General features: G+C 38.6%; 1 protein-coding gene across 1 annotated transcript in view; it reads right to left on the bottom strand.

Annotated features, from left to right (window-relative positions):
- The window catches only part of LOC101849868 (hydrocephalus-inducing protein), a 113,415-nt gene continuing 100,809 nt past the window's right edge, over positions 1-12,606 (bottom strand). The window contains exons 89-103 of the mRNA XM_035971743.1: positions 11,520-11,800; positions 10,814-11,021; positions 10,062-10,283; positions 9,345-9,520; positions 8,539-8,737; positions 7,635-7,904; positions 6,936-7,105; positions 5,693-5,828; positions 4,777-5,076; positions 3,758-3,921; positions 3,339-3,489; positions 2,735-2,965; positions 2,313-2,537; positions 1,659-1,940; positions 1-635 (exon numbers count right to left, since the gene is read on the bottom strand). Of these exons, the coding sequence (XP_035827636.1) occupies positions 432-635; positions 1,659-1,940; positions 2,313-2,537; positions 2,735-2,965; positions 3,339-3,489; positions 3,758-3,921; positions 4,777-5,076; positions 5,693-5,828; positions 6,936-7,105; positions 7,635-7,904; positions 8,539-8,737; positions 9,345-9,520; positions 10,062-10,283; positions 10,814-11,021; positions 11,520-11,800 (3,219 nt within the window). The 3' untranslated portion in view covers positions 1-431. The remainder of the gene's footprint in view (positions 636-1,658; positions 1,941-2,312; positions 2,538-2,734; positions 2,966-3,338; positions 3,490-3,757; positions 3,922-4,776; positions 5,077-5,692; positions 5,829-6,935; positions 7,106-7,634; positions 7,905-8,538; positions 8,738-9,344; positions 9,521-10,061; positions 10,284-10,813; positions 11,022-11,519; positions 11,801-12,606) is intronic.

Below are 12,606 nucleotides of genomic sequence, written 5' to 3'. Positions count from 1 at the left end.
CCCCCCCCACCTGCAAAAAGTACCCCCTCACTAACAGTACCTCATAAAAAATATGCTTCTTTTGAAAAAGCAGGAAAGCTGCTTTCTTCACACTTAAGCACTGAGTCAAATGAAGAAAAATGTAACATTTACAAGTCAGTTTTTATTTTCACTTCAAAGTATTGTAATTTCAATATCACAGAGAAATAAGAAAAGATTAACTTTCCTTTACAGAACATAATATGACGACGAACACAAAAACTTCTCATATCCTTCCTGAAATAGAAAGAGGTGCAAATTATAGGAAAACAAAATAATTCAACTTTCTTTTGCTTAGCCCCTTTTGAAAAGGCCGTCTACAACATGCATTTATCAAATATCAGTAAAGCTAAAAAAAAAGCTGATTTCTTTCCAGTAGCATGCAAAAGCATAGATTCCTCATGAATGAGTGCTCAAGGTGTGACTCCCTTCAGATAAAACACCCACTGGACATTCGAATTGCCCCCAGCTGAGCGAGCACAAGACACAATCAATTTGCCCATCACTGCTGCTTTTGAGCCGCTGTCATTGCCATCAAATCCAACCACGATACGGTGGTCCTTGTGTGCCCTGATAGACTCCCCTTGTTTGGTCAAATGGAACAGTGGATTGTCCACCTGAAAAAAAAAGGTACCACATATATATATGAGTATGAAATAAATATGCTTATATGGATTCTAAATATATATAACGTTGAAAAAGCAAAAACCCAAGGCTGAGACAAAATATAGGTCTATAGATAGTCTATTACCTAACAAGAACAAAAATCAAAGAAAGGTTACAAGAACATGACAATGTGCTATGAAGTCTTTACAAATTTATAGTTCAGCAATAGCAAAAGCCTAACAAAAAGACAAAGAACAGAAATGTTTTGAGAACAGGCAACATACGAACAACTGATAGATTTGGACTACTGTACACCAAGATTTTTTCGGGCGCGCTCTTTTTCTTTTTTCACACTACACATCTCATTTTCTCTGCAAACATTTTGAATTCACAATTTAAGTCTCCCAGTGTCATGAATGTTGTCTGACATTCTCCTAGATGTTTACCAGTATAATCAATCTAATTTCTTTAAGTTCAAGTGCAGTTGAAATCCAATGCCCTGTGGTGCAGGACGCAAGGTCAAAGAAAACACCACCAAAATGCTTTATACATGACGTGGATCATGTTGTCTACATTTTATCACAACACACAGAGATATGTCTTAACATAGCAAGTTCTGTGTGAATTCTTCGAAAAGTGATGAACACTAGTACGCAATATGAATTTTATTTTTGGATACCGATACAACAGCACCCCTTTGCCTCTTTAAAAATTTTTGAACAACTTGAATATTTTCAGATTTCTTTAAATTAAAAATGGTAAAAACTGTGAATTCCAACAACATGCGAAAAAACCCTGTAGGCAATTGTTGTTGTTTTTTGAGGCTGGGAGCGGCTTGCCGAAGATAAAGAGCAAAGTAAAGGAAAAGAAAACAAGACTTCAGCAAAATACTTTTTTATTATTACCGGTAATCGTAATCATTAGAAACAAAGTTTCTAAAGTCTATTCTGACCACAGGAGACATAGACTATCAATGTGAAAAATGTTTGGACTTTCTTTATGTTCCTGCATCATGTACAACGGATTCTACTTGCCTGGAAGGTGAAGGGAGTGGTTGAGCTAAACACATTCCTGAACATGATGGGAGTGGTAGAACCGGCCTTCACTATGAAAGGACCCTGAGGCTTGGGAGCGGTGCTGGTTCCAAACAAAGGGAAGACGTACTCGCCACCCAGCTGTGAGGTCACGGAGAGCATTGCCCTCTGCTCTCCAAGTTTGGATGGTTCAAACACGACCTCCAAGGCCACCTCTGTACCTCCCGTGGAGCCAGGCGCTGCGGCCACTGACTTGTCTACATGGAAGTCGGAGTTATCAATCTGAAACAGCAATGACAATGGATATCTTAGAAAATTTATTGACTTCATGACAAAAAATCTGCATAGGTCAATTACAAAAGGAATGGACAATTCCACGTGATGTAGGACCCAAGTTAAAATTCCATGTAGGGAGAATTTTTATCGAGCATCTCGGCCTTTCTGCTGGGAGATTGTATCCCTTTCATCCCAGGTTGGCCTTTACAGGCAAGGTTGAAGCCTTCCTCCGAAATAAGAATACCCTCGCCAAAAAGCAAAGAAGAGAGTTTTGAATTCTATTTATACTGCATCAAAAAGGACAGCAAACTATGATATTGACCACAAAGTATAATAGTAGGTTCTTTAGATCTTGGGGGAAAAAACAGAGACACAAACCTTGCAGACATAGTCAGTCCTTTGTTTGGCAAAGTTGAGAAATTTGGCCAGTTGCATGTTACTGGAGCCCAGGCCAGTTCTGAAGTAGATGGCTTTCTCCGGAGCTCCAGGGGTGGCTGTCAAAGTCAGGTCGTAGGTGTACAGACCCAGGTCAGAGCAGTTCAGCTCCAGGCGTCCTTGCACCTCTCCAACCTTCAAAGGCTGGTACTCAAAGCTGAAGTGACCCTGCATTTACAAGAATTGTTTCAAAGTAAGTTTCATTAAGAGGAACACATTAACATAATTATGGGCTTTTAAAGAGAGAGAAAATGAGATGATATACAAAAGCCATAAAGGGAAGGTTTGCATAATTTCAGAATTTTTTGCATAATTTCAGATTTTTTGTTGCATAAAACCACAGGGACAGGCAAGACGCAGCCTACCTGTGAGTTAGCCGGCACTGCCAGCTGGTTGGGAATGAGGACCTCCGGCACAGAGCAGCTGATGGAGAAGTTGACTTGGTAGGACAGAGGGTTCTCCACCGTCACCGTGTGAGGCACACTCTGCCGCACAGGCGTCGACAGCTGGATGGCTGAGATCACCCCTGGCTTTGTGGCGCGGAAGGTCACCTCGTAAAATTGGTACTCCCCAGTTTGCTCATTGACAAATGTCACCTGGAAGCAAACATTTTATGGTTGTTATATTTGCAAATTTCTGTTCGGCATAGAGTCTGTGCTTTTACTTTTAAATATTACTGCATAAATTAGAGGTGGGGCACCTGGTCCCTTGACAGAACACTGAACTGAGAAAAAATGTAGCGTAATAGAATGAAAGCAATGAAGCTCTCTGTGTCTCATAAGACTATTGCCCCAGGCTCCATCTATCTGCTGGTGTAAACTTTGGAATAAGAACCAGTGCAACAGGCCTTCATTTTGCACTATAAAAGAATATAAAAGGAAGCAAACAATTCAAAATAAGCTTCAGTAGTACTGCAATACACTGAGAGGCTACAATCACATGTATTCAAAAGAAGAGAGGGTGGCTAACCTTGAGCATGGTCTGCCCCTCTCTGTAAGCGTAGAAAGACAGCTTGTAGTCCTTCTTGCTGCTGGCTGGGACGTCCACATATTCATGGCCTTTCACTGATGTCCCTGGGTCCAGTTTGTCCGGCCTAAGAGACTCTGTTCGCACCCTGAATCTGCAGACAGCGGTAAAATATACAAAGTCAGATAATATCTTTCGACAAAAAGAAGAAAAATCCCTGCAGAGTATTAAATACTTATATACCAATAAGGAAGAAGAAGTGTATGAATATTTTTAACTAACAAGTTTTCAGATTTTTTGCATCTTCCTAGAACTAAAATGTGACCTTTGTGTCCCTGAGAAAAAATAACATGTACCATTTCACCAATGCTGCAACTAAAATATTCTGACATTTTGTCAGAATTCCAAGGATTTACACTTACCTTTGAGGCTTCTTGAGCCAGTTGGTCACAGTGAGCAACTCAGTGTAGCCAGTTTTGCACGGCACATCCCGCTGGATTTTGGAAGTGGCTTTAGGTGGGTCCGATGAGCCTGTCAGGTTGAACAGCAGGCCTGAGCCATCCGGGAGCGGGAAGAAAATTGAGCCCTGGGGAAAAGAAGTTCTGTTACACGTGTCCACTGCTCTGCCTAAGACTCTACTACACCATTTTGAAAAGTGACATATGACCGAGTCTTGCAATGAGCATCCGATATACCGTCACCAATGACATAAGTGAATTGAGATAAGTGCATCATACATTAGAATTTCAACTCATTATCAAGACACCTGATCTCAGAAAATCTGGCCATTATCACAACTTCCATTAAACCAACTATAGTTTTGTCATCAATACTAACTATTTTATTCAAAAGTTTTCTGAACCTTATTCAAGCCAATACCTTTCTCTGCAGTACAATTCACAAAACAAAATTCAGGAACAAAGTGTTGCAAAGTTATACAGACTTTGTGTCTACTTTTCTTTTTTTTTTAAAAACAAACATGTTTCTATGTCTAGTTAAGAAGGAAGAAAAAAATTACCTGTGACTGACATAGAACCACAAGTCCTTGGATGTTGCAAATAGCCATTAAAATAGAATTTTTCCTCTTTCTGTCAGCATAGATTATCATCTTATCTACCGTACACCCTCATCCGCTTTGTTCTCCCAGTTCTTCTCTTCCTTTTTTTCTTCTTCTACTATCATTACTACTGCCATTATTGCATTTTCTGTTTCAAACTTTAGCCTTCCTTGTTGTCAAAAGTTTCCATGTGGGTGGTTGGCGGGTGCTCTGGGGTTGTTTGCTCCTTCTTTCCTATCAAACATCTATCGTCCTGATCTCTCCTCCTTCTCTTTTGTGTCTGTTACTCTCTTGTAACACCTCTAATCTTAGGCACTTATATGACGTTCTTGTGTTGCAAGTGCCATAAAACGCTTACTAAAACTTTTTAAAAAGCTCCCATACCATGTGCTTCTTGTTCTCGGAGGTCATGGTGAGTGGCTTGTAGGTGAGCTCGTAGCCCTTTGTCTGCTGCGGCTCCACCATGAAGGTGATGGGGCCCGTCCAGTGTTCTCCATCGATGATGGGCTTGAGGTTCCACAGCTGGTTGCTCTTGTTGGGGATCATCAACTGTTTGGTGTCTGACTGCCGCACCACGGCCTGGAAATTCTGAACTTCCTTGACAGGTGGAATGCCTGTGCACGAGCCTGTCAGCGTCAGTGTCACAGGCTTGTGAGGTCCCCCGTCTAAGAGGCATTTCAGTTTCTGAGAAGGAAAGTATACAAAATAGAAATCAAATATCCATTTTGGTATTTTGCTTAAACCATTTGAGAGTAATTCACGATATAGAGAGATGCACACCAGAACATTTACACAATTTTTTAAAACACTGTAGACTTTTATACTACAATAGAGTTAAGGTAGTTTTAATTTAGAGTTTTAAAAAAAAGGGTACAATTGACTGTGTGGTTCACAAATTCCATTCATTGGTCACAAACAAAAAAAAAAAAGTTATTTTCTTTCCAAATTCATGTCCTTGTATCAGGATGTACTGTGTGAGTCTGTGTGTGTGGGAGCGCACATAGATCCAAACAAGCAAAAAATAAAAATAAGGATTTAATTTAGTGTGCTTGGGTCTAACGCATACACCTTTAACTATTGTAGGTTTAATTAAATATCCATTTTTGATGTGACTAATTAAAGTGGGTGGAGAATTATGAAAACCTCTCCAAAAGCCCAAGGTTTACAGAAAATCTTTTGCAAGGGATTCAAACCAGTATAACTGACATCATAGTAAAGCAAGCTGTAAACTGAGCCAAAGACCTTCTACGGGGGATTCCAACACACAAGAAGTTAAATTAATTTTTGGACGATCTCTTACATCATATCTGACATCTCCACTGATGTTCTGTGGGTGGAACTCCACGTCAAATGTGACATCCATGCCGGGTGTGATGTAGCCTTCTTCAGGGCTGATGGAAAAGTCTGGCTTGAAGCGCTTTACGTCCCAACGGAACCTATTGTACGATACAGTATCTCATAGTTTATGACATTTCAATGTTACCAGGTGGGTGGAATAACTCTGAATTATTTTGAGATTTACATATTCCTTAATTTCTTTTCCATGCCAATCTATGTTATATGGTACGTATTAGTGGTATTCGCCAAAATAAGGAGAGAATAAGATTAGTCTGGAAGAAGTTCACGTACTGGGCACAGTGAAATGAAAATATGAAGATAGAGATTCACAACAACAACAAAAAAGAGGATAATCTGACAGCCTTTGAAATATGTGACTGTGTTTCTAACGTAATTCAAAGAGTTTACATATATTCACTATCATGGTTGCTGTAAAACATATTTTCATACTTAATTAAATATCAAAAGTGAGTACATAAAATTTGGATTTTTGCACCCATTGTCACCTAATTGTAATTACTTGGACTAAATTCAAACAACTATGACAAAATATTTGAGGACGAAGATTGAAAAGTTTCAAGTCAAAACCAGTTATGTATCAGACAGGAAAAAAGTTGCAAGTACATGTTTTTAAGATACTTCAGTATTCACAATGCCTTTAGTAACAGAACGTTGCTTTGATTCTCTACTTAGAGGTGTTCTCTGAAGAACAAACTCAATTGTCAAATAGTAGCTTGAAAGGTTAAAAAAAAATCCCTTGTGTCAGCACACAACACCAAGTATTCTGCTCTACCTGTCCCCATCGTTTTATGCAAGAAAAATTATGAAATTATGCAAACTGAGTCCAAAAATGTGACATTATGCGATTCTGTTAATTTTAACAAAGAATGATAAAGGAAAATAATCAGAAATTATGCATAAAATGATCAAATTTTGCTAAATTATGCGGGGTGCATAAAACCACGGGGACAGCTCTACATAGCTTGATATGTACACACAAGAAACATGACTTGTTTATATGAAATTAAAACATTTTCAGATCTGGCACATAACAACTTTTGTCATATACATCCATTTATTCAAGTATTAGAATGGCAACAAAAAACTATAGTGTTTATTCCATAACATAGCACTATCCTAAAGGCCCCTACAACTTCAGAATAACAAAAATGAAAGTAAATATGTGCACAGGATGCCGTCCTCACTTGGTGTTCATGTCTCCAGTGTTGGACATGACCAGCTTGCGACTGCTGCTGCTCCGCTGGTAGACCGTGCCAAAAGACAGAGAGTCGGAGTCCAGAGAGATCTCCATGCCCAGACAAGATCCCTTGACCACAAAGAGAGGCTGGGACATTCCAGCACATTCCAAAAGAACCTGGAAGACAGGACAAAAGATGAACTATGAACGAGATTTAAAGACAATCACAATCTCACAAAAACTCTAAAAAGTAATTCTAATAATTGAACCATCGTTACAGATGATAAATACCCTACAAATTCAATAACCATTTAATAGATTGAATGATAATTCATCTAACATCACGGTATAACATAATTCTATAGAATGATAAATCATAATCTAACATCATAGGATAACATAATTCTACAAAATTGATAATTTCACAACTGCACTATATTTACAAAGAAATCATGAAATGTAATATGGTTTTTGTTATTTTTTTGAGTTTCCCTTCTAGAACTATGGTTATTAATTGCATTCATCATGCTTTTTCACACTCTTGAAAACAGATCAAATCGAAATTATCAAAGAGACAAAGGTAACTTATAAAGAAAGTAAAGGTTTTCTTTCAGAAATGAAATAAACAGAACAGAGTGAAAGAAGAAGAAAAGGAAGAAGAAAAAGAAGAATCAGACACAAGCATGAGGCCAAATGCCCGACTGACCTCTTCTGTGAACTGAGGGATTCGGGCTTTGGGTCTGAACCAGACCTCGACTTTCGTAGTTCCCCCACGAGCATCGAGGGTTATCTGATCCTTTGGGCTGATGGCCAGAACCTCCTTGTGCTGCAGAGCTGGCTCCGTCGGTGTCAGAGCCAGATTGAAGGTGATGGGCGCAGGGCTGTTATTCACAATGGGGATGTATTTCTTGACTGTGTCCCCAACAACTCTGGCTCCCAAATTGACACTCTTTTGTTTCGGGTCAGCCACTTCAATCTGAACAAGGAAAGGGTTACACAAGTTTTGAAAGACAAATATAGGAGCCTACATAATTACAAATGTTCATATACAGAAAATTAAATGAATGAAATATTATTTAATCACTCATTATGTATGTTTGCTAGCAAAAGGAAAAGAATCAGCAGGCCTATGGTTAAATGTTTCAAATATTTATTCGTTGCCAGCAGTAATTAAATTGTTTGTTTCTTTAGAACCCCCCCCCCCCCCCCCAAATATAAAATATGTCTCAAGTGACATCAATATTAATGCATTTAAACACCCCGTGCCAGACAGTGATTTCAAGTTCCCGCACAAAATAGAGAATCTACAACCTGTTACCTTATGTGAATATAGAGGTAACAATTTTCAATTGCTGCTCAATACCTTTTTCTTCCAATTCTAAGAAAAAAAGAAAAGAAACAATCCTGAAGTGAGAACAAAGTAGAACTTACGCAGGTTTGACTGTATTTGGAATAATTTTCTTTAGTCAGAACACAACGTTTCATGTTACTGTTGTATGTTGTACTGTATTGTAAAGCGCTCAGAGCCTGTGTACTTTATTCGGGTTGAGCGCTATATAAATGTCATTTATTATTATTATTAGAAGCTCTAGGAAGATGGAACTGCTTACCTTCATCTCACTGCCAGTGCCATAGAACTCCACCTTTTGCTTGGACAGTCCATTGATCTCAAAGACAACCGTCTCATGGTACTTGATGGGTTGGCGGGGGCAGAAGGTGAAAGGCACTTCCACTGTGTCATTAGGCGCCACCACGCAGGCTTCAAACTTGTAGGTGAGGACGCTACTCCCTTCATACAAGCAGTCCACACTGGAATGGGCAAAGAATATGACATGATGATATTGTCAATTTTAGATTTGATACATTAGATTTGAAATAATCTCTGTTGTGCTGTTGGTCTGAAATTTCTATTTTAAAGAACAATTGCATTTTAAATATAAATGCATCCTTGTAAGCCATACCAAAGGCCTGCTTCGCAAAAGACAATGAAACAAAAAGCATTAGAACTTAAATAGACAGACAACAATAGAGGAATTTTTAATTTGTACACTCACTGATGTGGCACACAGAAGCACATAGGAAAGCAAATGAAGCAGAAAGAGAGAGAAAAACTTGAGGGTCAGACAAGTTAGCTGGGACAATGGAGACCATCTAGAATCATGAAACCTGTTGAGTACTGAATAAATGTACAAGTCAAAATGGGTCCATGCCAGTCATCATGTTGCTTGATTATGATGCTGATGATCATGATGATTAGGATATGCTGGAGAATGAAGGAAAGTGAAATAATGTTCATGTAAAATTTTACGAAGAAATCTTCACTGTACAAAAAAAATAATCTCAGTACTGAATGAAACGGAATAGATATATCGCAGTATCTTTTACAATTGGATAGACTCAAGAATGGAATGCCTACCTGATCTCTTTCTTGTCCTTGTTGGTCATTCTGAGAACAGCTTGTTTAGTGGGCAGGTCCAGACCCGTCTTGTGAATGAAGCAGTTGCCAAAGTTGAATGTTTGGAAGGAGAAGTGGAGGCCTGGGGTGACTCCCAGACCAAGAATACTGATGTGATAGGTCGGCCCATTGGCCACCTGAGTGGAAGAAGAAGGGCAATTAATAAGGAAAAACTTTTGTAAAAAATGAGGATGCTCATGAGTTGAGGACTGCAGTACTAATAAGTTAAATAAAATAAAAATTGTACAGATATTTAAATCCCCTGGAAAGTACATACAAAGGCAAACAATAATCCCCCAACTTTCTACAGATTCAGATATACTGAGCAGATGTCCTCACTTTCTTTGAAACCCAAAGTAAATAAATAGTTGGGTATTTGTTTCGACATGTATCTAGGTAATCATTTGTCAGTTACACATTATAAAGGGATATGAAACTTTTTGGAGAAGGCGTCTATTCACATGTTTTGCTCATTGCTATTTTATTACTTTTTTTTTTGAAGATGTAGAAGAGTGATTCTTAAACTTCAAAAGGAAATATGTCCATACCTTTTCCTTAAAAACCTTTTAAGAGTCTTTGACCATCCCCTTTTACAACATAATTGAGAGTATCATTAGAAGATACCACTCCTTCTGGTGAGGACTGACAAAATTTTCTACAGCTTTTCTTAGTACCCACCTTGAGTGCTGCTTCACAACCTCGCACTGACATTCTCTTGCTTGGACAGAACATGAGAGAAATCTGCTGTGTTTCCCCACACATCACTCCGCCTTTATCAGGGGAGACGGTGATGGCATCTTTCCCGATGGAGTTGTCGCTGAACTCCCAAGTGTAGTCAAAATTGAACTTGCCAGAGTTCAGGATGAACAGATGTCTGATGGCATTCTCATTGACCTCAACCTGTAAACCAGAGCACAGTAAGACATGTTACAAAAATAGAAGGTAGCATAAGCTAGAAAACCATTCTTAATCATTGAGAGAATGTGAACAGAAATATTCTATGAAAGCTCAGAAACATCGACTCACGAAATGCCCAGCATGCACATAGTGAACAAGTACATAGTGAAATATGCATATAGTAAACAGATTAAAAGGTTCCGAATTATTAAAAAGATTCAAATTCTTTGCATTTTAAACAGGTGCATAACAAAAAGATTTCCACATCCTGTCAATTTACTTGCCCAATGTTCGTGCTAGACTGTATAGATAAATTACTGACCTCTCCAAAGTAATCTGACGAAGTTACTGATATAAAAAGCTTCACTTCTACACAGCATTATTGAATGAAAAAGCTGAGAGATTGGCCTCTCTAAAATTAACTTGATATAGTCCTTGCTGTGGTGAGTGGCAGTAGCGGCACAGTTTATTTAATATTTCGTATATTTCTGCAGCTCACCATTGAAGGAAAAATGCTAAAGTGAGAAACTGACCTCTCCAAAGTTGATCTGATTGAGTCCTCTGTCACTGAGCTCCACTCTGTTGCCGGTGGAATCCTCGCACTGCAGGATGCTGTTCATGGCATACCCCTCTGCCTTCACATTCAGTGTTATTGGAGCGACTTTCCGAGGTATAACGCAGCGCAGGTTAAAGTTGACTTCTTTTTCAGATGTCGGTGAGAAGAACAGGTCGACTGGGACACTAAAAAGAAAAAAAATAACAAGGGAAAATTGTGAATATTATGTACTGATACAATAGATATTAAAAACATTCAGAATTAGACTGCTGCACACCCAAACAAAAAAAAAGAACATATGCACTGAACAATGCCGTAGGAGTTCTTAATGCTGTAAAAATCTGCTTTGATGTTGTTGCTTTTTTATTTCACTAGAGTTTAACATCCAACTAGACATATGTAAATTGTTATGAAGGCCCAGTAGCCCGCTCATGGTATACCAATGGTAAGAAAGAAAGAAAAAAAAAGAATACAGAAATAACACGCATAATTGAGTAAATATCATACATGCAAATCTAGAAAAAAACTTTAAGATGTGTTATTCAATTGTTATCCACCAACTCATCAGGGACTGCAAGATTTTTAAAAGACCGAAAAACCCATGAACCTTAATGACAAAAAAAATGTTGCTGTGTTGATGGTAAAAAAACAACAAGCCAAACCAATCCCGGAGCAATAATTACCTTGACTTTGGTGGAATCTGGCCATGCATCGGCTGTACCCTGATGTGTGAGGCATAACCTTCTGAATGGCAAGAGTCCTCCACAAAGGAGAAGTTGAAAGGAGTCTCCTCATTGCTGTTGATGTAAATTGTCTCCACAGCCTCTCGACCTGCGTGTATTATAGACACGTAAATATGTATATAATAATATGTATAGAATGTTTCTTGATTTTTATTGGCTAAAATATTTTGCTTAAGAGTTTTCTGGATTACTTTGGGCTTTGAAATTGAGAGGGACATTGAAAAATGGTTCAAAGTTTACGTTTATCCTGCATCACTATAATGCAGTTGCGAGCGCCGTAAAACCCTATACTACTACTACTGCATCACTATTTGATCTACCGTTGAATACTTCACCATCTGTGATCACTAATTCTTGACTTGTGTGCACATTGTGACAACTTAGAAAAGAAAAGCAAGACCTACTTCAGAGAAAGCTTTTGATATGACCCAAAATGAATTTCCATCAGACAACGATGGTAATTCCAACAGAGATGAAGGTAAGAGATGTAATGATTTCCTTGTTGAATCTAGAACAGAAACACTATCAACAAACATAACTCTCAATTGCAGAATTGGATTTGCTTAAAATTTCAAAGTAAATACCTTCTTTCCAATTTCCCACTTTACAATATACAGTCAAACCTGTGTAAGACGGCCACCCATTATCAACAAGAAAAGTGGCCGTATAAGACAGGTGGCCGTCTTAGGCAGGACTGATCAAGATGAAGAAAACAAACCATTCCCATCTGAGACCCCAATCGAAAGTAGCCCTATTGTTGTTGTCTTTGTTGTTGTTGTTGTTGGTGGTGGTGGTGGTGGTTTCTATTTCGTTTGTAATTTTTATTTTGTTACTGATTTCGCGCAAGTGTGACAACGAAATGTATCAGACAAGGAAGATCGAGTGCCATGTTAAAACAAACACATGGGTCGCCACCACTCGGAGAACGAGCGACGCTTCTGTCATAAGTTCATGTTGACACCCTTTGTTACTTTGTCACAGACTGGGTAAACAGTGACAAGTCATCTCACTTACGATTTGTGTATGA

The sequence above is a fragment of the Aplysia californica genome, unplaced genomic scaffold, assembly GCF_000002075.1.
Source record: "Aplysia californica isolate F4 #8 unplaced genomic scaffold, AplCal3.0 scaffold00490, whole genome shotgun sequence".
Classification (NCBI taxonomy): Eukaryota; Metazoa; Mollusca; class Gastropoda; order Aplysiida; family Aplysiidae; genus Aplysia; species Aplysia californica.
The sequence above is the reverse complement of the archived record's forward strand: the minus strand, read 5'-3'. Positions and strand labels throughout refer to the sequence as shown.